This window comes from Mastigoproctus giganteus, chromosome 1 (assembly GCF_048544385.1).
Source record: "Mastigoproctus giganteus isolate SK-2022 chromosome 1, ASM4854438v1, whole genome shotgun sequence".
Taxonomy (NCBI): domain Eukaryota; kingdom Metazoa; phylum Arthropoda; class Arachnida; order Uropygi; family Thelyphonidae; genus Mastigoproctus; species Mastigoproctus giganteus.
Window position 1 is genome coordinate 227441549 of NC_143575.1, and position 27759 is coordinate 227469307.

The following is a 27759-nucleotide window of genomic DNA, read 5'->3' on the forward strand; positions in this document are numbered from 1 at the left end:
TGTTCCATTGCTGTATTTCAAAAGCATGGGGGGGGGATGAGTAAGTAAGTGAAAGGAAGAGAAGCAGGATAGAAAGAAAATTCCTGCCCCCTCATATTTCACTAATAGTTTGGCAATTTGAAAAACTAGGGATTTAGAACAGCTTAAAGGTCATTTAGAGGAAAGAATATGGAAGTTTCCACTTGGAAATCTGGGTGTGTGTGTGTGACTACCCATCCCTGTTAGCGAGGTCCTGAATATTAATTTTTTTAATACAGTCCATTCCGGTTATTTGGGACACATCAGGACTAGTGCATTTTGGCCCGATTAAGCAGCTGCCCCAATTATCCGAAGTTTCACGTAAATAGTTAAAAATACAATGTACCCCCGTTCACTATACGATGTGCAGTAAGCGCCGGTCATTGTGATCACTTTTGTGAATTGCATTTTAATTCTATTAAACAGAGATTCTAATTAGCAAAAATAGGAGGAATATATTATCCACAGATTATAAAAGCAAAGATATATTAAGCACAAATTTACCCTTTATTACCTTACCAATTAAAAAATTAAATGATACGTGAAAATCGGAAGAATATACATGATAATTGGAATAATTAATACGTACTGCAATATGTACATACGAACTAGTTGACATTTGTGGGCGTGGGGTTAAAATTTAAAACAGTAAAAAGATAAGCAAGCAATAACAAAGAACACAGCACACACAAATTGCAAGTAACACAATACACGCAAATGAGAACTGAGTAACGAGTTACAAAGCTTTAAAAATAGGAATGAAGAGAAGATCTGAAAATTGGTTTTTTATATGATTAAAGATTTCATGGAAGTGTAAACACATTTTATTGTAATAACCCACGGAATTTCAGCTGTCGGTATTATCGCAAATTCAGTAAGATCGAGTTTACTGTCCGTTTATGATAGATTTCACTAACAGAAAAACCCAATAAACAGGTGACTGCTAATTGTTTTATGGTTGTGACCTCCAGAATTTCAACTGAACCACGTGGTACCATCAGAGACAATCGTAGGGTAATATCTAGTGCTGCGGTCTCCTGCCCCGATTAAACGGCATGCTGTCCCAATTAAGCGAAGTAAACCCTGGCTATTTTCTCGATTGGTTTCTGTTTTTTAAGATTTACCCCAAATAAACGGCTGCCCCGATTAACCGGAATCCGCATAACCGGCTAATGGCCCAAATAACCAGAATCCACTGTATTTCTAAATTCCTATTGATTATTCTATTTCTGTATGGTAAAATTCAAACCCCATTCAGGACCTCTACTAACAGGGACACGTACCCAGATTTCCGGGTGGAAAGTTTCATATTCTTTTCTCTAAATGACTTTAAGCTATTCTAAATCCCTAGTGTTTCAAATTCCCAAACTATTATTGAAATATGAGGGGGGTGGGAATTTTCCTTTGAGCTTGCTTTTCTTCCTTTCGCCTACTTACTCATCCCCCACACCACCACCATCCACGCTTTTGAAATACAGCAATGGAACATGCCGGGGCTATATATACTGGCTTCAACACATATCCGCCTCCCCTTTAAAGATTGTATAAACGAAAAGCCCCCTCAAGCTTGGGTAACCTTCTCCCATTATACTTCCAATTATTTGCCATGCATGGATTTAGTGTTAAGTTTGTTTTTATTCCTTTGTCTCGTTTCATGGTTCTTCCATCTTTAAACAGGTCTTTGAAACAATTTCCATCTATTCTGATTACATCTTATGTGGATGCAGTTATTCCTGAAAAATATCATGGGTAAGAGATTTCTGACTTAAAATATAATATTTCAAAATTTTAGTATTTTTTTAATATTTCTAAATTCCTGTTTATTATTATATATCTATTTAGTTAAATTCAAAATGAGCACACGAATTCTCTACAAGAGGAAATTACAATAGTTTAGCATTTGTCTGATTTTACGATTATTAGTGGGTCTCGATCACACAAGTTGTCTGTCCAACATGGAAGTAATCATAGATGATACTAAGCTTTTTTTTAACCAACTAAGAGTTATAATTCAGGATTTTTATACCTACATACATTTCAGATGAACTGATGAGACTATCGGCAGAGAAGGAAAATGCATGGCATGATTATAAATTATTGGAGATAGAATCCTACACACTAGTTCACACTAGCCTATCAGATCACTAAGGAGAGAATTACACAAGCTAAGGCAGATTGTGAAAAGTCCTTTGTTAAGAATGCAAGCAGCAAAAACTTCTTTGCTTATGTTAACACTAGAAGGAAAGGGATGAATAAAATTTTCCCACTAGATTTGAATGGCATAACTATGATGATCATGTTCTGGTTGCTGACAAACTAAATAAATATTTTGCATCTACATTCACAATGAGGAAGTTTTTGGGGATGGGAACACCTGAGATATATAAAGTTATAATTGGAATTAAATGATTTTGTTATAACTGAGAAGGAAGTATAAGAGAAATTGTTGATTCTTTTAGCTTCAAAGAGCTAAAAGAATAAGTCTCCTGGGGCTAATGGAATCTATCCAGTTTTATTAAAGGTGCAGCAAAAGAGTTAAGGAAATCCTTGGCAATAATTATGAGAGCATCCTTGGATTCAGGCAAGCTTCTTATAGATTGGAGATGTGATCAAAGAAAAGGTGTTGTAAGCAGTTATAGACCTGTAAGTTTGTCTTCTAAGGTAAATAATGGAGTCAGTGGTTACAGAAGTATTTCAGAACTATCTTAAAAGGAATGGAATTGTGAAAATATGCATTTGTTCAAGGGATCTTGTTGTACCAATCTGATTAGCTATTTTGATGTAATAACAAAGCAACTGGATACCAATAATTTTGACAATATATATAAATTGAGATTTCAGTAAAGCTTTTGACAATGTTCCACATGAAGGACTGCACTACAAACTGGAGTAGTGTAGCATTAGGGCAAGTTAATTAGGCAAGTTTATTAGGGCAGATAAAGTGATGGATGAGTGGCAAAAGACAAAGGGTAGTTATAATTGGGCACTGCTCTCTCCTTGCACTAATGTTATTAGTGGAGCCCCTCAGGGTTCAGTCCTGGACCCCCTTACTGTTTACATTGTTTATTAAATTAATGATATTGATGAAGGCATATTAAGCTTATTGTCTAAGTTTGCAGATGACATGAAGGTTAGCAGGGGGGTTAATCAGAAATAAAGGCATATTACTGCAACAAGATCCTAGATGAATTAGGCAGATGTGCTGAGAAGTTGCAGTTGAGGTTTAACATTGGAAAATGCAGGGTACTGCATATAGACAGCGTAATCCCAAAATAATTTGCCAATTGGATGGTAGAGAATGAAAGAGACCTCGTGATAATTGTGTAATCTGACGTGATATTCTCTGAGCAGTGCAGTCAGGCTAGTCATTGGAGTCTGTCAGGGATATACAAGAACTTTGCCAGCAGAGACAAGACATCCCATTGTATAAAGCAATGGTTAAGCCATATCTTGGGAGACCTCATGATAATTGTGTAATCTGACATGATATTCTCTTGTTGCCTGCTCTCTAATGTGCTGCTGTAGAAAACAGTCATCTGATAAATCTGCAACAAAAATCTTGCTGGCGTATGAGTGACCAGCTCACAAATTCCAGTCAACATCTGGAAATTTAAAATCCCCCATTATAAGACATTAATTTACTGGCACACACTATTTCTTTGTATAGCTGTTTGGTATACTCGCCACAATCATTGGGACTATAGCACATTCCTACTCTCATTTTTGTGTTCCCAGTGCTTATGTCAAACCAAACTGACCAAACCTTAACTGGTCACCCATGTTGACTGGATGCACTGCCTTAGATTTAATATGCTTCTTAACTAAGAGCATATCCCATCCACCCCCTCCTGAATTGTTTGTCCTTCCTGTGTACATTGTACTGCCCATATTCAAATTCAGCGGTGCTTATGTCTGTGTAACACATTGTCTCTGCTATCCCCATAATGTCTGCATTTGATGACTTAATCAGTATTCAAATTCATCAGATTTGTTTACAATGCTCCTAGCATTAGTCTAAATGCAACTATATATATATATATACACATTTTCTTGGGCTTAGTAACACAGACCATGTATTTACTTGTTCCATGATGACCCACCCTTTGCTTTCAGGCTGCTGCATGTTCTAGTAGAAGTAGTTCAAGAATGTCTTTCATCTCTGCCTGTGGCTCTAGTTAATCTATTAGGCTGTGTACCCCCCCCCCCCAAGCTAGCAATTTTCATACCCCCATCACTGCCTTCATAGCATCAGCAAATATTCTTGCACTCCTATTTAAGTGTATACCATCCCTGTAAAAATATTCTCTCTTTAACGAGCAAAGACCATACTGAGAAACGTTCTACCCCATGAGCCTTGCACAGTCTCTCCAGGACCAAACTGATTGACAAGGCTCTCAACATGTACTCCCTTCTGTTATGTCTGGACAGAATTGCAGACACTTCAAATTCAATCCTAACTTGACTTTTTCTCAGCATTGCTCTGTATGTGTTTAGTCATTCCTAAAATCCCCTACTCTTAATATTAATAGTAGGGGATTTGAGGTACAATATCACCTTTTATGCCCTTAAAAGATATCTTCTCTACAGCATCATCTACTTTTGCCCCTGGGAGACATACCCTGGTTCTATTCCACCTATCCTTTTTGTACAGTATATTTCCTATTTTCCTGATAATAGTCACTGACAATAATATCTACATCCTGTGAGACCAGTGCACTCTTGGGGATTGCTGTTGAGTTGGGCAGGTGAGAGCTTGATGGGGGCCCCCATTTTATTTCTTTCAAGGGCGTTCACCGTACTCTTCCACCTCTCATAAATGCCCATCAGAACACAGAGTTGGTGCCTAATTTCTTCACACTCTCTGCACTGAACACACAAACATAGCTGCCACTTCTCTGACCATCTTTGGGGTCTGTTCAAGTCATCCTGAAGGAGCACTGATCATTAAGTACTCTGCTAGTCTTTACATTGTCTGCAAATTTTGACATCACACCTTCTATCCCTTTGTCAGTGTCATTTATGAAAACGAGAAACAACAGTGGTCCTTGGGGTCTCCACTCCGACATGACACCAATCTGAAGAATATCCATTAATCACAACCATTTGCCTTGCAGCCATCCAGCAATTGATCTTAGAATCCTTCCACTTATCACAGTAACCTCTCATGGGGGACCGCGTCAAATGATTTGCTAAAATCCAAATAAACTATGTTGAAATTGTTCCCTACATCCAGCTCATGATACATATTTCCAAATAGTCTACTAAATTAGTTAAACATAATTTTCCTGTAACAAAACCATGTCATGTGTCCTTCAGAATTCCATATCTGTCTAAATGTCCCTGGATTGCACTCTGAATCATTGCCTCCAAGATTTGCTCTACTGTTGAAGTCAGACTAACCAGTCTGTAGTGCCAGCTTCACTCTTAGAACTGCTTTTATATATTTTTTAATATAATTTTCTAATCTAATGCATCACCTATCTTGACTATTGTAAGTCAGTTACATTACATTAGTCAAGATAGGAGGAGTGTATTTTTCATTTGGTTTGCTGAATTTTTTTTTTTAAGATTGATCAAAACATTATTTACACATTCATAGTTAAATTAAGTTAAATTTTTACCACAATTTTGTAAAAATACTCATACTTTTTGTAAATTATACAGTTGGCCCCGATAAGTAGAAAGTAGTGTCACAGAAACTGTAAGTGGTATCTCTAAAATTAAGGTTTACTTGGGTGGGGGAATAGTTGGGAAATTTTCACCCCAAAATTTCTTCCCAAATCATTTCAAGTAATACACTTGATGAATAGAAGATTTTGTGTATATAATATTGATTTTATTTATTTTTCTGCAGAAATTTCAGAAATTGGATTTTTTTCTATCTTTTAAAATTTATAGCATAATAAAGGTTGAGTCAGAATTAATGTATAAACATTTTGAATAGTTATATTTTAGAAGAAGAAGAACTCAGACTAATTTGAATAAAAGTTCTTCATTTTAAAGCTAAAATAAAGTTGTTTTCAATAAGTTTTCATTATTTTTCAGATTAATTGGTGACCTATTGAGTGTGGAGAATAAAGCAAGGGCATTCTAAAATGGTACTGGGAGTAGGAAAATGTTCAAGTTCAACATGTATGGAAATGTAAATATGGAAAAAATGCACCAACATATCTAACAATAACTTACACTTCAGTGATAAGTTTGAATTGCATAGAAATGTTCATGGCATTAATAATAAAAGCTGTGGAAGGTAAAGCATGCCAAGAAGCACCAAAAACCATTAGAAATGTATTTACCAGCCAACAAAGAAGTCATTATGGCAGTGTTCCTGAAAACTTCATTAGAGTCATAAGAGTATTATGGGAATCTTAAAAGATGAAGTTTGAACTCCTTTTGCTTTTGTGATACTTGGTTATGCAGTGGCTGATTTCAGAAGTTGGTGTTGTGGGTCTTGTATTTACAGTTTTCACAGGCAAGGCTTCTGAGTCTTTCCATCCCTAGAATGAGGTCAGGATAACATCAATAGTTCTTATCCCTGCCCAGTTCTAGGTAGGGAAAAGGAGATGGTGATCAGTTTCACATAAATCATCTTATTATAAAACGGGCTGCGGGAGTATAACAAGAAGTGATGTTCCATTAGGTATGCAATGGAGATTTAGCCCCTTCTAGTGCTGCAATGCATCTTTTTAGAAGGAAGGAAGTTGGAGTAGTGCTTGAACCAAGTCCATTCTTAGGGTGGTGAATAGGGTTGGCCCTCTGAGTGGCTGTTGCAAGAAGGTGATCCATGGTGGTAGAGCATGTTCATTTTATTTGTAGTGTCTTTAAGGGAGATCAGTCCCTATGAGTGAGTAGTTGACAGGATTTTACAAAGGAAATCCAGTTGATTTTGTTCCAGAGAAAAGCATCAAATGGATGCTTGTATTTAAACACAGGGAGAGGGTGGGGTTAACGCTTTGAGATTGTGCCAGAGCACACTTTCTGCCACCTGATATTCGATTAGTATTCATCCTCTCATTGAGAGGGGAAGTGCTAACTGAACTCTATAACACATACTTTTCTGTTTGCTGACCGGGCTAGCCGGGTGGGTCAAGTACCTGGCTGGCAACCCAAAGGTCGCGGGGTTCGAATCCCGCCTTGGGCTTGGATCAAAGTGCTGCAAAAACCTTGGGAGGTGCATTATGGCCACAGAAGTCAATGCGCCAACAACTACAAAAAAAAAAAAAAAAAAACTTTTCTGTTTTCTAAGTACTCTAAGAAAACAATTGAACAGTACAAACATATTCTTTTGTGTGAAATGTGGGATATTCCCAGATATTTGTGTGCACTTGCTGGACCAAGTGCATTGAATGGGGGGAGGGTCAGTTCTGGCTCTCCAGTGCCAGCCCATAGGCCACTATCCTTACTGTAGTTTCATTTTGCTCCTGAGGCTTCAGCATACAGTTTTGTGTGCCCTCAGTAGAGTTTCAGATTTTCTCTCAATGCATGTAGCAGTAGTGACATCTGTATATGCCAAGTAAGTTATTTTCAGTTGTGACTCTGATAACAGCATTCACTGGATTTTCAAGATGGTATCATACAGTGTCCCCCCCAGGAATGGTTCAATGGCTAGTGTGTAGACTCAACCAGAGAGCATCTTTGTTTTTTTATTCCTCTGGAATATGGTAAGGTGGATGCAAGCTGTTTGGTTTCAAGCACAGTTTGACTTTTTTGTATAGCAGGCAGATTGTGTGGATGATGTTAGGAGTATAGCCTTCCAGGCCTTGAAGAAATGGCTGTGTTCAACTCTGTTGAAGGCCTTTTCTGGATTGAAACTAATTAGTAGTGATGAGCATAGTTGAATGATTTTCATAATCAAACAATTAATAATAGATTATTTCATTAATTGAAGTAATCCATTATATGCAAATTAGTAATTATGAATTCTACAACAATCCACAATAATTGATTATGGCAATTTTCATAATTGATTTTTTGCAAATTAGTTGATTACAAACCTATATATATGTATATAGATTATGAAATGCGTGCGTGCACGCACGCACGCACACACACGCGCGCGTTTGGAATCACTTTTCATTTTTTCTTAATTTTTAGTTTTTGTTTTTTTTTTAAATAAGATCAACTTGTTTACCAATTTTTATCAAAATTTTTCTATGTATAAAAATCAAAAAACTTACACAATATTTTAGAAATTTCTAGAATATTCAAGAGCATTCCAGAAAGGTGTAGAAGACTCCTGAATGTGGTTGAATGTTGCAGAAGGTGCCTGAATTAACATAATAGAATAATGTAAATGATACTAGAATATTATAGAATGTGGGAGTAGGATGTTTCAGTGTTATAGAGGATTGTAGATAATTCTAGAGTGTTTTGCAATGGTATAAATTGAAGAGTAAGAGCTGTAACCTATAAAAACCTAAGCACCCATCATTCATAAAGTGTATTTGGTGTAAGTTTTGTGTGTTTCATGATAAACATGGCAAGAAATAAGGAACTGAGTGTTGAAAAAATGAAGTACTATTATAACTCTGTATAAAGAAATGAGAAGTATTGGCAAAAAAACAAGATATTTCATAGGATGCCTGCATGTAACAATGGAAGCACAAGATAAAACCATAACACTGATTTCTAAATGTAATCAGTGATTTACTGCACCTGCAATCTGAGCTGAGTTCAGCAAAAACAGAAAATCCTGTGTCTACAACCAGAACATAAAACTTAATCTTAAACAAGCAAGACTTCATGGTCATATAGTGGTCTGAAAACCCTTATTAAAACTGGAAAATCAAAAGAAATTGTTGGCTTGGCCTAAGAGTCATCAACATTGAACAATTGAAAAGTGGAAAAATGTACTGTGGATGGGTGAATCAATTTATAATTTTTTGATCCAAGAGTAAAATTTATGTGAGATGATTGTTGAGTGCCTGCAGTTAAGCATGGTGGTGTTTCCATCATGAACTGGGGTTGCTTCTGTTTGTCTGGAGTGGGTGATATTGTCAGAATTGAAAGGATATAAAAGCATTCTTCAACATAATGCAGTATCCTCTGGACTTTGCTTTGACACGAAGCCACATAAATTTTATGTTACAACAAGACAATGATCCAAAGCGGCTGTGCAGGGACTTTCTACCAACTAAATGTGGGGGGTTGAAAATTAATGGTGTTGCCATCCTAATTGCTTGACTTAAACTTTTATGGGATCATCTAGACTGTCCATGAAGTCTACCTATCTTCAAAACATTTATAGGAAATCCTTGAAAATCACTTGAAATAATGTTAGTCAAGACACTAATAAAATTAATCGACAGAATGCTACATCTGTGTAAGGCAGTGATGAAATCTCATGGAGGATATTTTGATGAAAAATTCTGTATAGTATTAATATTAAAATCATTTCAACTTTTTTTTTTTTTTTTTTTTTTTCGCTGTAAGTTTTCAATGCCTAATAAAAATCTTAAAATACTTTGTCGCATATTCGTTTTTTATATTGAATCTTACATTATCAAAGCTAATTTCAAAAAAATTAATGAAAACTGTTGCAATACTGTGATTCCGACTTTTAGACAGGAGTCTATATAAAACCACCAAACAGAACTATTAGCTGAGTGATAGCAGCGCTTTAATAACATCAGCATCTCCACTGTTTTCTTTTCTTTTTTTTTTTTTTTTTCACTTGTTAATTACGTAATTACCTAATTTGCATATAATCAATTGACTCTCCAGTATAACCATCACTACGAATTAGTACTAGGATACCGTATAATTTGTACAATGTTAATATGCATACTATACTAATGGTACAGTATACAGATAGCTAAAAAATTCAGATATCATAATGAATTATAATATAATCACTTTGCAAACAAGCCACAAAGTGAATGTACAAACTACAAGTTTAAAAAAAAAAAGAGCAATGCAAACAAGTTTCCTAAAATCATTTTTTGAAATAGAGATTCATCTTGTATAAATTGATTAAATGTATAGCTAAAGCACCTGTAGCTACATAAGGTGACAAAATAATAAAGAAAAAGTCAAAATCTAAAGATAAAATAAGATTGCGAATGATGAGTCAGTATGATTATGATTGTACATCATATATATAAGATAGCTATGCTGTTTACAACATAATCAGAATGGGAGGGTATAAATGAAACTGAGCACAAAGAGATCTTTACAAGGGAATTCCAATGATTCACTATGTTGCACATAGAATAAATAAATTTCAAAATTAATTTTTTAATTAAACCACGCAATCTGAAGCCTTGAAGAATGTTAGCATTTAATATAGAATAAGAACCAAGGCCTTGGTTGCCTTGGTGCTTATTCTGAACAGTTCAGCTGAAATCATTGTTCGACGATTGCTAGGAAAGACTGCATAACTAAAGATACCCTCATAGAGAATGTTCTGTCCAGTTACAAAAGTATCCTATTGTGATAGACCACATCCTGCCTATTTAAAAGAATGTGAATGGTGGGATGGTGCGGGGAATCCAAACATATAAAGCTAAGAATAATGTGATATATGAAAGCAATGAAGCAGGTATCACGACCTGCAAATCTGTGGACCTATGCTTCACTTACATCCAACAAATGCGTACAGATACAGTTGGGAATACAGGAAAATCCAACTAAGACTATAAATACCAAGGTTTCATTTCCTGTAGTCATTGACCCAGCAGTACAAAAGTTAGAAGAAGCAACTCATATTGTCAAGACACTTTTGAAATGGATATTAACAATCAAATAAGGGAAGATGTATTTCTTCGATTACAGATTTTGTTCAGCCATTATTCTCTAAAAAAAATAAAGAAAAAATTGACAAACAAAAATTAGCTTCTCAGAAACAATGAAAATTCCACCATATCCAAATAACAAATACAATAATCCAATTGAACTCTCAGGGAACTTTCTGTAACAGTGTAGATGACATTGGTGATCTTGCATAACTTAATGCAATGTGTCTCTGTCTACAGGAAACAAATCTCGCCCCTCAAATTTCACTACATAGTATAATGTTGATTAAGCATTATACAATGTACTGAAACAGTTCCTCCATTGTGGTGCATATACTTGACCATTTGAGGCACATTTCCTCTTCTAACACCTTTGGAAGCTGTTGCAGCACATGTTAACTTTGGTCTGATTATTAACAGTTTTTCAGTATATCTCTCACTAAATCATATGTATACCTTTCTGACATGGATGATCTGGTAAATTAGCTGCCTACACCTTTCTATATTCTGGGAGATTTTTTAAGTATTCTTTAAGCAGCATGGTATGCAGCTATATCAAGAACTGGAATTTGGTGGAATAATGAGCACTTAAACCTGTGTGGAGTGTAATCTGCCTTTATTTTCTTAAAAAATTCCAGATTATTCTCAGACATTGTCATGGTACTAACTATACCTCTTCTTCAGTGACTGTAAAGACAGCAGAACTGGTAAATTATGGTGGTATGATTTACTTAAAGTTGTTAATTTTGATTCCACCTTAATCTGTTATACATTATTATACATTAATTTGATTACACATATCTTATTTGTTAAGGTTTAGTCTTGAATTAGTTTATTAAAAAAAAAAAAAGCTGTTAGCAACCGTTAAGTAAAGAATTAAATTTTAATGGTTTTAACTAATTTTACATTAGTTATTAATTTGGTTAATAAGATTAATAATAAATCAATTAACATTAAATAAATGGATAATGATGAATACTTACATTCCTATAACGCTGTTCTTATGATACCAGCTCACATACCAAGACAGTGGTTTACAATTCATTATATTTATATGTACTGTACTGTGCTCTTAAACTAAAAAAGTTTGAAATTAAAACTTGGGTGACAGTCTCCTGGGGCCAGTCTTAGATTAGTCTGCCCTTCTCTCTTTCTGAATACCCTTATCCTCAGCGACAAACTAACCTAAGATTGGCCCCATGAGTTTTAATTACAACTTTCTTAGTTTCACAGTACAGGACATATAAATATAATAAATTGTAAATTGCAAGTCTTAGTTTTGCAAGGTAATAATGTGTAATCAAAAAAAAACAATTTCACACAATCATTCCCTCTAAAAGTTTATTCAGTTCCTCCTTGAATTTATTTAAACTATCAACTTCCACAATAACAGATGGAAGTTTCTTCCAGCAATCAACCACCCGCTGGCTAAAGGCAAACTACTGCACATCTATTCTACCATTGTCTTTTCTCAGTTTGAATCTATGCCCCCTCAGGTGCATAATCTGAGCAAGCAGAAGAATCCCATCAGAATTCAGTGTGCTCAACCCATTCAAGGCCTTATACACCTCAATCAGATCATCGCACAGGTGCATAGTCTCCAGCCACTACAATTTGCAGAGCTTAAGCCTTTCTTGGTAAGAGGACTCCTTCATTCCTTTCACCAATCTCATTGCCCTTCTCTGTACATGCTCAAGCAACTCTACATCCTTCCAAAAATGAATCCTCTAGACCTGTATGCAGTATTCAAAGCATGGCCTGACCATTGCCTTATACAAAGGGATAATCACTTCCTTTTCCCTGCTAGAAAATTCCTGCATATCATTGATGGTACCCCATGACATGCTCTGGCAGCCTGTCTGCATTGCTCAGAAAACTTCATATCTGACTGCACAATCACTCACAGATCTTTTTCATTTTCTACCACAGTTGGTGTGTTCCTCTGGGGGTTACTTCTACCCATATGCAGTAATTTTCATTTGTCAATGTTAAACTTCAGTTGCCACTTTTCTGTAATTCTTTAATTAATTAAAGGCAGATTACATTCCATGCGAGTTTAAAGTGCCCATTATTTCATCAATTTCCAATTATGGGAGATTTTTTAGCATCATCATAAGTTGAGGCATATAATGCAAAAAAAAAAAAAACAAGCTTATACAGCATCAGCCAAAAAAAAAAAAAAAACACTTCCATTTCACCCATTTGGTCACTCCAAATTGTTTGTCTAGTTCAGCCTTGAATTTATTTAAGCTATCAACTTCCACAACAAAGATGGAAATCTGTGCCAGCAATCAACTACCTGCTGGCTAAAGGGAAACTTCTGCACATCTATTCTGCAACTGTTTTTCCTTAATTTGAATCTATGCTCCTTAGACTCTTAATCTCAGCAAGCAGAAGTATCCCGTCAGCATTGGCCTGCTCAAAACATTCAAGGCTATATACACCTCAGTCTGATCACCTCGCAGGTGCCTAGTCTCCAGATGCTGCAACTCAACTTGCAGAATTTAAGCCTCTCCTGGTAAGAGAACCCCTTTGTTCCTCTCACCAATCTTATTACCCTTCTCTGTACTCATTCTAGCAACTGTACATCCTTGCTAAAATAAGGCCTCCAGATTTGTACTCAGTACTCAAGGTGTGGCCTGACTATTGCCTTATACAAAGGGATAATCACCTTGTCTCAACTAGCAAAATTCCTATATATCATTGACAAAACTCCATGACCTGCTCTGGAAGCCCATCTGCACTGCTCAGAGAACTTCACATCTGATTGCACGATTACCCCAGGTCTTTTTCATTCTGCACCTCCCTGAGTGTAGTTCCACACAATTGGTATGTTTCTCTTGGGTTACTGCCCAATATGCAGTACTTTGCATTTGTCAATGTTAAACTTCAGTTGCCACTTCTCAGCCCATCTGCCTAACTTTTTTAGATCCTATTGCAGAAGCATACTGTCTTTGCTGTCATTAACAACCCTGCCAACCTTTGTATCATCTGCAAACTTGGGCATTAAGCCTTATATACCTTCATTGATAAATACACAAAACAACAGAGGACTCAACACCTAACCCTTTGGGACTCCACTAATAACATTAGTCCACGAAGAGCAGCATCCATTGATTACCACCTTCTATCTTCTCCCACTCAACCATCCTTTTATCCATTGTAGCAACTTACCCTTAATACCATTCTGTTCTAATTTGTACAACAGTCTTCCATGTGCAACAATATCAAAAGCTTTCCTAAAATCCAAGTATATGATATCAAAATTATTTTTTTCATCCAGTTCCTTTGTGACCACATCATAGTATCCAATCAAATTGGTCAGGCAAGACTTCCTCTTAACAAACCCATGTTGTGTCTGAACTGTTACTGCAGTCTTGTCTAGGTAATCCTGTATCACCTCTTTAACCAGTGACTCCATTATTTCCCCCAGAACAGAAGTTAAACTAAGAGGTCTATAATTATTTGTGTCACCCTTTGCATCCCCTTTGTGAATTGGGTATGCATTTGCACATATCCAGTCCATGGGGACCTCCCCTGAATCTAAGCATGCTCTCATAATTATGGCTAAGGGTTTGCTTATTTCCTTTGCTGCCTCCTTCAATATAACTGGATTCCATCTGCCCCAGGTGTCTTTCTTATGTTTAACTTCAACAGTTTTTCCTCCACTTTTCTCTCAGTTATTACAAAATCACTTGGCTCCCTGTTAGTTTGATAAACTTCTGACATTCCCCTCCTCATATGTGAATGTAGATGCAAAATACTCATTTAGTTTGGCAGCTATCTGAGAATAATCATCTACAGTCAAACCATTGATATCAAGTGGACCAATCTGATTCATCCCCTTCTTTTTAGAGTTTATATACGTAAAGAAATCTTTGTTATTTTTCTTTGCACTCTTTGCCTAAGATTTCTCGTAAACTGCCTTTGCCTGCCTAACCTCCTTTGTGACTTGATTACATACCAACTTATACCTGCCATAGGCTTCAGTGTCGCCTGATAATTTATATGTATCCCCTGCATTTTTCTTCTCCATGGTTGAGTCCCTGAAGGCTTCCCATTTAGAAATCTCTGCTGGTAACATCAGTTGATTTCACTCTATAGAATATAAAACTGTCTGTGACAACTGTAGTCATCTTTACAAAAACTCTTTCCTTTGCCCTTGATAGTAGTTAGATCTTTAAGTAAATCCCACATCAGTACACTGTGATCACTGTCATCTACTGGTTCCTTTATCTGAAAATTCTTAATGCATGAATAATCACTGCTGATAATTAGATCGAGTAGTACGTTCTTTGGTTTCCCCTCGAACATGTTGCTGTAGAAAATGATCCTCCAATAAATCCCCAAAAGTCTTGCTAGCGTGTGAGACTTTTGTTGTGCACCATCCGCTGTTGGGGAATCCCACTCAATAAGTGAGGCCATCTAGTATTTCTGGACAAACAAAATCTTACACTGCTGAATACTGGACTCTGCTTATTTAAACCTCATGAATTTAACAAGCTCGGCACTTGATTTTTCCATATCCTCTTCACTCTTATAGTCTCTTATTGACTTGACACTTTCAACTCCCTAAGCAGTGACTTCTGTCCAGTGATCTGCAACATTTTAACTAGTACCCAGTACAAGCTGAAGCAAGAATGATATGAAAATTTCATAATGCCAAATGGAATCAGTATCAGAAACTAGCCTATATTTGATAAAAAAAAAAAAAAAAAAAAAAAGTACAATCTTTCCCTGTAGACTTGGAAGTAACTTATCACATGCCAGATATTAAAGGCTGCTAAATCTACAATTCCAGAATCAACCACAAATATCCCAAGATATGGTGAAATAAAGACTAATGATGCAAAAAAGTGAGGGAGAGGGAGAGCAGAACAAATCCTGGAATTTATTCCATAAACATTGTACCACCACCAATTTACAGTGTAAGAAAACAAGGACAAGTGTCCATTTTATAATATGGAAGAATGAAAAAAAAGCATGGATTTGATTTGCTTCAACCATCAGTAGAAGTACAGATATTAAAATAGGTCTGGAAAAAATCAAGTAAATTTTTTCCCTTCATAATTCCAATCCTCTACTAGAATGGAAAAGTCGTTGCAAACTACCTGGATGAAACTTTTGAGACTCTCAGCAACATCATCTAATGTGAACTGGCTTTTCAAAAGCATAAAGTGCAAATGGAAAAATATAAATTAAACTTTCTACATTACAACAATTTCCATAAAATTGTCCATTTATCACAGCTTCTACCATAGTTATTTTATTCAGTCAAAGAACAGTGCACTGGATCCTGATGGTATCTGACATTTATCCTACATTTATACAATAGGTTTGGCCCATACTTATCTTGGTATTTGCCAACCCTCTACTGTTCTTGTATTTCTAAAACCAGGGAAAGATCATACCAGTGCACATATTATCACATCAATTGCCCTCATTAACCATCTGGGCAAAACTTTGGAAGGAATAATAAATTTCAGATTAATCTGGTATCTAGAAGCCCACATCATGAACCCAGATCAAATATGGCTTTTGAAGAAATATATTTCCACTTGACTTAATGGTAAAAACTGACAGAAACCTTCACCGTACTTTCTAAAAATTAATACTTAAATATAGAATTAATAACAGAATTGTCTATATGGAAATAATCTTGCCATCTATACCCTAGGGGCTCGCATTTGGTGAGTATGAGCTTGGCACACTCACAGTCCTGAGCTGGATATCATCATCTCTCGGGGTAATTCAGAAATTTCTTTTTGGCTGGTGCAGCATAAGCCTCAGGCTTCCTTGCGCCATATGGCTAATAATAATAATAATAAGCTTCTGTCATTCTCAAAATATGTACATGATAGAAAGGCAGTTCCAAAGTTCAGTATATAAATAGTATATACTGAACTTTATATGCCGAACTAAAATACTGAATTCAGTATTTTAGTTCAGCATGGACTAAAAATAATGGATATCAAATCCCCGTACAGAAGATGGTTGCAATCCACTTTTGCAGAAAGCCAAATATGTGCCCTGATCCAGAAATAACCTTATGTCAGAACTGATGGCTCTAAACTGTAGCATTAAATTCCTTGGTATTTTTTGGACTCCAAATTAAATTTATTGGATAATAAAAAAAAACACTTGCTTGCAACCTCCCTAAAAAAAAATATATATATATATATATATATGTGCTACATCATGGAGTACTGGTCGTTGATGTTACAGTTATATCAAGCTTTTATTAGATCATAGTTAAATTATGGTACTGCTGCCTGTGATTCAGTCATACAATATAGAATTAATAACAGAATTGTCTAAGACCTTCCAAATCACCTAGTGTAGCAATACAGATGTGTCCCCAGAAAGAGAAAAAATATTTAGTTATAAGCCCAACGATAAACAAGCCTGTTGAAATTAATTTATAATGTTATCCCTTGATTGGCATTTATGCTTAGATATCATATTTCCAGATATTCTCACAGTAGATCCACCATGATAGATATATATTTGATAGAAATACAATGAGTACTTTGATAGGGAAAGAATAATATTTGGAATTGGAATAGGTTGCATGCAGCCCATTCAAGCCAAGTCTCCTGTTATGCCTCTCTGAGATCCTCACTACACTTACTCACAGATCCTACCTCACAAAAGGGGGGGGGGGGTTATTTTCATTTGGAGGGGAGTTCTTTCCAGTTTAATCTAGGTAGTGTGCACTACTTCAAGTCATGTATAAGCAAATAGCAATGGGAATTTTATATCTATTTTGGCATTTCTTGTGGTTAAATGCCACAGATGTGACTTATTATAATGACTCAAATATATTATAATATATTTGAGTCATCTCACTTTTACATAAAAAAAAAAAAAAAAAAAAAATTTATAACAAACAGTTGTAATGGGGGAAAAAAAAAATTTCATTTCCCCAATATATTTATTTATTATTATCTCTAGAAATTATTGTCATCAATTGGCAACTTATTCCTCATATACTGTATATGATGTATTATTTATAATTAACCCCTTTCGGGAGTTAGCTAACAAAACATATGAACCTTGAGAACTCAGTTTCTTGAAATTTTGTAAAACATTATTACATAAATTCCTCTAAGTATTAATTTGTCCCATTTTGACTTGGTTGTTCAAAGTTAAAAAAAGAAAGTGAAATTATTGCCAAAAATAAAATCAGAATTAAAAAAATAAATTTTAAAAAATCATTAAAATAAAAAAAGTAATTACTTTTTTTTTTTGTAGACAATATCTTCCACATCTAATTATGTAAAACAAAGTAAAACAAAAGACCAAAGGATTTGGTCTTTTGTAAGTCCAATTTAGACAAAAAACATTAACAGGCACAATCTGTTATAAACTATAATTACAACTGTATAAAACAGATAAGAGAGGAGAGCATTTGCTGGAAGATATCACAAAGTTTAATATTTTACTACCACGAAAACAAGCACCACCCTAAACAAGCTCCATTGCTGCAAGAATAATAGTGAGCATTGGTGGCACAAACAATCTAATGGAGCAATGGGGATTGCTTGGGGTGGTAATATTCTCATTACTTTTTGGACTTTCATTTCTTCTATTTTTAATTTAGTTCAGTGTAGAGTAAGCAGGAAAGTTATCTAAAGTGGTATGGATTAATATAACATATTGCAATTAGGGCACTGAACGAACAAAGTTCATGTCATGGATATCAATCTCTCATAGAGTGGCACTGATCTTCCAAAAAAAAATTTTAAATGAGCTTCTGCACAGTTAAATTATTTAAATTAATCAGTGCGTATCATCATCCCATCTAAATCATAGCAGAGGTTTTTGGGTGCCTAGCCTCCACCGATGTGTGCTTAGCTTCCCTCCAAAATAACAGCTAATTATCAGATTTGTTTATAGTCTAACATCAAACTCATCAAGAGATGCAAAATAGGGAGAAGGTTAGGATGATGATTATGCCCTTTTAGAAAATTCCCCACAAGGACAGAATATTTATTTCTGATTCTCCAAATGCACATACCAAGGAAGGATATACACAACACTGGTATGCACTTGCAAATTAGCCATAAAAAATGCAAAAGAAATCATTATGCTTTTCTCTAAATGAAACAAGAATAAGAAAAGCATTTTCTTTGCAGCATGTATGTGTGTGGTGTGTGAAGTTCTTAAGGTAATCCTTACACCATTTGAACCGTACTCTGCATTAATTTACAGAGCTGCATAAATGTTTCAGTACTTATTCCACAAAAGGATTTTTCCAAAACTAAATTAATTTAAATATTTAGTATAATAAAAAATTGGGTATAAATCTGGGTGACAGTTAAGCAGAAACCTTGGATTAAACACTTGTGATAATTCTCAAACACCATTAAAGCTCACTTTGTTCAGTTAAGTGTGATTATAGTCTATTTAGTATAATGTAACTTGGAGCTTTCTTGCATCTTTCGTCATGACCCAGATGGTAACAGCCATAGGCAGTTCTGGTGTGAGTTATGAGTTCATTGCTTGTATATACTGTAGCATTGTATTCCAAGATCATCCTTGTAGGTGATCATAGTACAATTGACAACTGTCTTCTTTGTGGCAGATGCAAGGAGTGCACTGAGCTGCTAGGAGAAATTAAATTGAAGAAAAAGATATCCCATAGACAAAACTGAAGAGCCATCAGTAACTCAAGTATCTAGTAATCTGGGAGGCAGTCTCCTGATTTCAGGCTTTAAGGGAGAGCAGTTGGGGTTTCAAAATGATATAGTTTTATTGGGTGGTGCTATTGGCAGGGAAATGGGAATAATAATTTTGTAAAATAAAGATAGATGGATTAGAACCTGGGTATGCATGTTGAGTTGAAATTGATGATGTTACCAATAGCTTTTCAGTTTTTAAGTGGATAAAGAGAGCATTGTTATTCATGCAGAACTAATTAAATTAATTGCACACAACTGCTATTTTTATTTTATTTTGCTAGTGCAGCAAAGCCCATATGGCTTCCTGACCCGATATAGCAAATACTACACTTTTCAGGTAATAGTAATGTCTACCAACTAATCATTCACTTTTAGAGGAAAATGTGTGCCCCCTTTACAGTACATAAATTAATTAAATGACAAGGACAGACAATTGCTACCAAGCACTCAATCTCCTCTTTTAATACCCTTGCTACTCCTGTTTTCATGCCTACCATAACAGCAGAATTATCAACACTAGTGGCAGAGAGTTTTCCTAAAGGAATTCCGTATGCCTTCAGGTTAGCCAGAAGAAGGTGCCTAATACTTTGTAGAAGTCACCTTGTAATGCAAGCAAGGTGCTTTCAATTTGATGATTAATTATTAGTTAAGAAAAACAGTTTGATGTGGAAGTTCCATATGAGAAAAATAACAATTGAAAGGAGTGCTTGGCACTGAACAAGGCAGTTTTGCTCAACACCTAGTTTTCAGATGAAGCTTGCTTTCATTTGACGGCACCTAACAAGCATAATGTATGGTTTTGTGTAGTAGAACCTCCTTTCCAGTGTCATGAGAAAAGTAACCATGGAGGGAGAGTGGCTGTGTGGGTATCCCTATCATGTCATGGTTTTATTGGGCCCTTCTTCACAAAAACTGTTAACTCAGTGATACCTGCATATGCCTCAGAATGAATTTCTATCCCTTTTTTTTTTTTTTTGTTGCTGGTGTAGCAAAAGCCTCGGGCTTCCTTGCACCATATGGCTAATGAATAATAATAATAATAATCTCATGGCAACTCAGCTTCCAGTAGAGACTCAGTAGTTTATAGAAGGTAGCATCACACTGCATGGTGCAATATGGTCTAAAACCCTACAGTGGCAACAACCATGTTACTTACAGCTGATGTGTTAAGTTTTTGTATACTGTTTTAGGCCATTCCGTATTATTCTAATTGTTACTGGCGCCTCCTTAGCCAGGCGGGAAGGAACAGCAGTGCGTAGCACACGCTTCTTGATTAGACCGGGGTTCGAGCCCGTCACCACCAAATACGGAGGATGCGGAAAGGTCAGGGAATGACCACCACATATCCCGGAGCAATATGGCCTTAGTTGCTAATGCTCCTAAAAACCAAACAAACAAACAATCTAATTGTTACAAGCAACCCTGAATACAGAATTGAATCCATTTGACTTTTCTCATGGGGTTTCTTGAAAGAAGTTATTCAACAGAAAACCTGCTACACTCAGACTTTTTCATGACAACTGAAATAATCATGGGCTTGAGAACCATGATTCTTTAGTTGTCATGAAATTGGCCTTTTGGAACTTATTCATCAAAATTGGTGGACATATTGAATGTGTGGTAAAATAAGAAATCTAGCATGAAAATTAGCACTTGTAATAATTAATAAATGAGTTTCTTAGAAATCATTTAAATGCTTCAGTAATATTTCAGGTTAAAATATATAGCAAAAATCATAAAATGATGTGATTAATCTTTACAATCTGGTTGCCCTTTTAATTGATCATTGTGAGTTGCAGTGATTGAAAAGCCTAGCCCCTCCCACCAGTTGCTTTTTACTTAGCATAAGAATGAATCCCTCCCCCCCTTCTGTTTTTAAATCTGCAAACAAGTTCCTGATTTTAAGACCGTGGCAAGAGGAGGATGTTTAGTCCCCCTTTGCTGTTGTTTTGAAATCGGGAACTCTTTTTTTTTTTTGTGATTTTAAATTTTTATGGGGGGGGGAAATAAACACTAAAACAAGTGTCGTATACTGAAGACATCAGAGCTTCCAATCATTGCAGAGAAAGCAATTAGTAGGAGGGGCTAGGCCTATCAATCACTGCTACTTGAAAAGATCAATTGGAAGGGGGACCATGTTGTAAAGACTAACCAATGGGGTTTACTGGTTCATCATCTTCCAACAGACAAATTTCTGATGCACAACAACAATCTATGACAAAGCATAGAGATTTCCCTTATTAATTCATACTGTCTGAATAGTTCTCATGCTACAAAACAAAGCTATTAAATGTAGCTGTTCATCATTGCAGTTAAAAAAAAAAATTTGCTGAAAACTGAATATAAAATTCACTGTTTTTAAAAAAGAAATAGTCACACCTTTTATATATAATATATATTAAAACATGCTTCGTAGGCACCTGAAGGAGAAACTCAGCCAAGTACAGAAGTTGATCTTTTTATTTCCACAGAGAAAATAATGGTTTTAAACACAGATCTGAAGGTAAGTTAATATTTCTTCATTTACTAGCATATTGTTAAATTTTGGCATGTCTTGTATATTGTGCTTTTTGGCCCCTTCACTTCACTTCAGTGCTTCTTAGGTTTTATAAGTTTAATCTCTTAACTTGATTGTGTTATTACAGTTTTTGTTTTATAATGAAGTTAATTTTTTTTCATGATTGGTAAATAGAACATTCACAAGTAACTTCCCATTTTTAAGTATTTTTTTATAAATCGATACATTGGCTTTTTTTTATATTAGTATTAGCATTAGTAGAGGCATATGATGCAACAAAATAAGCTTATACAAGGAGGTGTCAAAAAAGTTCATACCCTGACCTAGATAAAACATCGGTAGGAAGATGCCGTTTTTAATATAAGTTGTCTACATGTTCAATAACTAACGTGTGAAATTTCATTCCCGAAGGTGATCACAAACCACAGCTGGAGCCCGAAATCTGAGGAAGGAACCTATGGTTGACAAAGTGGAGTATCGAGCAGTGATCAAGTTCCTGCATTTGCAGGACAAGAAAGCTCAGGAAATTAATGAAGAAATTAAAGCTGTGTGTGTGTATGGGCAGAATTGTCCATTATATGACACTGTAAAGAAATGGAAACGGGAATTCCAGAGCAATCATACAACTGTCTTTGACAAGCCAAGAGAAGGAAGGCCATCCACAGACAGTGAGATGGTTGCAAAGGTTGAGCAGCTGGTGCTGAGTAACAGACGTTGACAATTAATTTCATCACAAATGCAGTGGGAATTAGTTATGGGTCTGCCCACAGCATTTTACATGACCATTTGTACATGTCTAAGGTCTCCACACAATGGGTTCCAAGATTGCTGACGCCTTTGCAGAAGCAGTGTCGAATACAGTGTTCTCGCCAGCTGTTTGATTTGTGTAATGCAGATGTTGAGAACTTTTTTGATTGGTTGGCAACAAATGACGAATGCTGGGTGTACCAGTATGATCCAGAGACTAAAGACATGTCAAAGCAGTGGAGGGAAGTTGTCTGAGAAAGTCATCAGTGAAGTGGAATAGTGGTTTCAGGCAAAAGGTGTGGGCTTCTATGATAAAAGCATTAAATAACTGATCCGTAGATGGGAGAAAAGTCTTACTATACATGGAGAATACATAGAAAAGATTTAAAGATCCTGTGAGGTTTCACCTTTCTAGAGCTATTATTTCTAGGTAAGGGTACGAACTTTATGATACCCTCTCGAATAGCATCAGCCTAAAAAAAAAAAAAAAAAAAAAAAACCTCCCATTCCACCCGTCCATTCACTCCAAATGTTTGTCTAGTTCTGCCTTGAACTTAAGTTGTTGACCTCCACTACAACAAACAGAAGTTTGTTCCAACTATATGTCCTTTGTCAACATGTAGCTACCTTACTTCTGTGTAGAAAACACACAGCCCATTGCCCATACATCAAATATATTTATTAAACGTATGCTTGCTGGGTATAATTGGTAGACTACCTCCATTATGCAGTTTGCTCTTCCAACACTTGTTTTAAGTGTTCCATTGGCAATTATTCTATATCAAATATAGTATGTTTTCATTCCATAACAAATAATGCTAGCTGAAAAGTAACTAACACTTTCAAGTCCATCTGTAAGTAGACAGCTGGACAATCTATTTGTCTTACAGTGTGGATATTTTTAATTGGCCATTCTCATGGCCAATTAAAACATTGAGTGCTACCATTCAGCATCAAAACAAAATTTATACACTTAAACAACACATTTATCCACTAGCATGTATAAGTTACTGCATCACTCTTCCTGTTCTATACTTGCCTACCTGGCATTTGCAGTCACTACTAGAATCTGTTGTTTCCTCCTTTACCAAAAAATATCCTGTGTCTAGCAGGATGCTAACATACATCTGTACCACCACATGTCTACAATTTTTCATACTTGACATTAATGGAAAATCTGTGTTCTGGCCATAGCTAAACTCCTGTCATGTTGTCTACGTATCTCCTCCCAACATTTCTAGCCAGGTTAGCACAATTTCTGAACAGTCATAGCCTGCTAGTCCCATATACAACCCACAGGCAGATTATGAGTAACAAGTTATACTTCCAGTGGCAACATTCATGGCAGGAGGTCACAGGCAAGCTATATCGAGTGAAGCCTGTAAGCAAACGCTGCCATTCTAGTCTGTGTGGGGACCAGAGAGAGGAAGTTGTTCTTGTTTGCCTCCTCATGGGAACAGTCATCTTATTCATTCATTTCTGTTGCTTGCTAATGACACCCCATCTAATTTTTTTTTTTTTTTTTTTGTATCAGAACTGTGACACTTTTAACTGTTTATCATATTTCATCTGGGTCTCCACAGTATAGACACATCTTTTATATTTTAATGCTTTTAGTCATTTGACTTTTTAGTCATTTGTTACCTGTACAGAACTTGTAGATTATCTGGAAACAGACATGATACAGGCAAGGGGGGAGTGGATTTCTGTGTTTGTTTGGTGCAAATAAGGTGAAGAAATTAGGTGCAAACTCAGTGTTCTGATGGGTGTTTGAGAGCTTGAAGAATAGGGGGATGCCTTCAAAGGAATTAATTGGGAGGGGGCATCAAGCTCTCAGCTGCCCAGCTCAATGCCAGAGCTTATACTTAAGCATCAGGCAACACAGTAGCTGTCCCCATGGTAGAATGTGCTCCTCCCAGAAGAGGTAATTATTGTTGATGACTCAATTGTCAGAGAAATGAGAAATATAATGTGAAAAAAAGATAGATGGAATAGGACCAGGGGAAAAAGTAATGACATTGTAAAGTAGATATCTTTTAACAGCACAAAAGATGATATTGTTGTACACATTGACACTAATGATATTAAGAATAGGAAATCTAAAGACTTATTTAACAAGTGCAGGGCAGTGTTGGGAAAATGTTGCAAGTTAGGATTAAACTTGAAAGTGTCTGCAATTCTGCTCAGGTACAATAGAAGAGAGAGAGAAAGTACATATTGAGAGCTTTGTCAATCAATTCGCCCCTGAAGAAACTGTGCAAGGCTCATGGGAGCAGGATTTTCCTTAGCATGGTGTTTGTTAACAGGAAAAACTGTTTATATAGAATGGGATATTCCTAAATAGAAGAGACACAAGGATATTTGCTAATGCTATTGAAGAGTTGGAAAACTGCTAACTTGGGAGAATATACAGACTAGTAGATTAACTAGGGCTACAAGCAGAGGTGAAAGTGATTATTGCACTGCTTCTCTTGGAACATGCAGCAGCCTGGAAAGCAAAATGTTGGGGATTTCAAGCCTGATGTGGCTCATCATGGAACAAATAAATACAAGGGTTGTGTTAGGGTAATTAAGTAAGATCAGGTGCATGTACACTAATGCTAGGATATTGGAGACATGGTGGATACAGAATTTAAATATGGGAAGTACAATGTGTGCAGAAAAGACAGACAGGAGGGTTGGGGGAAGGGTCATGCTTTTAGTTAAGAAGCATATTAAATCTAAGGCAGTGTGCATCCAGTCGATATGGGTGGCCAGTGCAATGTTATTATTATTAATAGCCATATGGTGCAAGGAAGCCTGGAGCTTATGCTGCACCAGCAGAAAAAAAAAAAAAAATCTGAATTACCCTGAGAGAGAGAGAGTCAGAAGCAGAAGGGAATCATCAAGAAGGAGAAGAATGATGACATCCAGCTCAGGACCCTGGGTGTACCAAGCCCATACTCACCAGATGTGAGCCCATGTTGAGTCAGTTTGGTGAGACATAAGCAATGAGAAAACAAAAATGAGAGTAGAACTGTGCTACAAGCCTAATGACTGTGTGAGTATAACAGACAACTATACAGTAAATCAAAATGCATTATAATGGGGGATTAACTTTCTAGATATTTGCTGGAACTTGTGGGTTGGTCACTCACACATTAACAAGACTTTTTTGCAGATTTATTGGATGACTGTTTTCTACAGCAGCATGTTAGAGAGGCAACAATAGGAAGCAGTTCTCTTGATCTGGTTATAAGCAACGATTCTTTGTGCATTAGAATTTGCATTCTTATGCAAATATAGTGATCACCTTGTACTGATGTGGGATTTACTTGAAAGCATAACTACTGTCAAGGATAAAGGGAAGGGCTTTTGCATTCATAACAATGACTTCAGTGGAACCAAATGATGATTAAACAGCAAATTCTAAATGGGAAGCATTCAGGAAAGTAATCATAGAAGCTACTAGTCTTTTTATACCAACAAAGAAATATTGTTCAAGGCTTAGATTCAAATGGTAGCCAGATCAATGGATGAGATATGTGGCAGAGAATAAAAATACATGGGATGCATATAAATTATCATGTGATATAGAAGCCTATGGTAGATATAAACTAATCTGTAATCATGTCACAAAGAAGTTTAGACAAGCTAAGGCAGAATACAAGAAATCTCTGGCAAAGAATGCAAAGAAAAGCAGCAAAATCTTTACTGATATTTACAGTAGAAGTAAGGGGTTGAATCACATTGGTCCACTTGATGTTGAGGGTTTAATTGTATATGATCCTGCTCAGGTTTGCCTGCAAACTGAATAGGTATTTTGTATCTACATTCACACATGAGTTTTTTAGGGAGGGGAATTGTAGAAGTTCATCAAAATCTAACAGACCTGAATGATTTTGCGATAACTGAGAGAAAAGTGGAACCGAAATTATTGAAGCTTGACATAAAAAGGCACTTCGTGTGGATGTGATCTATCCAGTTATATTGGGGAGGCATCAAAGGAGGTAAGCAAACACTTAGCCATAATTATGAGAGTGTTTTTGGAATCGGGGGTGGTCCCTGTGGACTGGAGATGTGCAAATGTATTCCCAGTTCACAAAGGAGGATTAAAAGGTGATATGAATAATTGCAAACCTGTTAGCATAACTTCTGTTCCAAGGAAAATAAGGATACCACTGGTTAAATTAATGCAGGATCACCTACACAAGAATGAAATTATGCTGCAGTATGGATTTGTTAATAGTCAATCTTATCTGACCAATTTGATTGGATATTGTGATGTGGTAACAAAGAAACTGGATGCAAAAAATAATTTTGAAATCATATACTTAGATTTTAGGAAAGCTTTTGATACTGTTTCACATTAAAAACTGCTGTGCTATACAAATTAAAGCAGTGTGGCATTAAGGGAAAGTTACTGTTATGGATAAAGGTATGGTTGAGTGGGAGAAGACAGAGAATGGTTATTAACAGACACTGCTTTTTGTGGACTAATGTTATTGGTAGAGTCCCCCCCTCCAGGTTAATGACAGTAATAAAGGTAAGCTACTGCAATAAGATCTAGAAAAAATATTCAAGTGGGCTGAGAAATGGCAGTTGGAGTTTAACATTGACAAATGCACGGTACTGCATATGGGTAGCTATCCCAGATTAACATACCAACTTGTGGTACTACTACACTCAGCATGGTGGAAAATGAAAAAGACAATAATGAAGTTCTCTGAGCGGTGCAGACAGGCTGCCAGGACAACTCATTGGGTTTTGCTAATGATATGCAGGGATAAGGAGGTGATTATCCTGTTGTACAAGGCAATGGTTAAGCCACATCTTGAGAACATGCAAGTCTGAAAGTCTCATTTTAGGAAGGATGTAGGTCTGCTGGAATGGGTGGAGAGAAAGGAAACAAGATAATGGGAAGGGAAGGGTGGTCTTACCAAGAAAGGTTTGGGTTCCGCAAATTGCAGTGTCTGGAGACGTCTTAAACATGTCAATCAGACCTCTGAGGAGGTCTGATTGATGTGTTTAAAGAATGCTGATGGCATTCTTCCTCTTGCTCATCCTACACATGTGAGGG

The 27759-nt window shown here is 36.1% G+C and overlaps 1 protein-coding gene across 5 annotated transcripts in view; it reads left to right on the plus strand.

The window, feature by feature from the left end:
• LOC150091569 (uncharacterized) overlaps positions 1 to 27759 on the plus strand; it is a 322811-nt gene that overhangs the window by 250679 nt on the left and 44373 nt on the right. For all 5 annotated transcript variants that reach the window (XM_090376203.1, XM_090376217.1, XM_090376221.1 and 2 more), the window contains one exon: positions 21852 to 21938. In XM_090376203.1, the coding sequence (XP_090232329.1) occupies positions 21852 to 21938 (87 nt within the window). The remainder of the gene's footprint in view (positions 1 to 21851; positions 21939 to 27759) is intronic.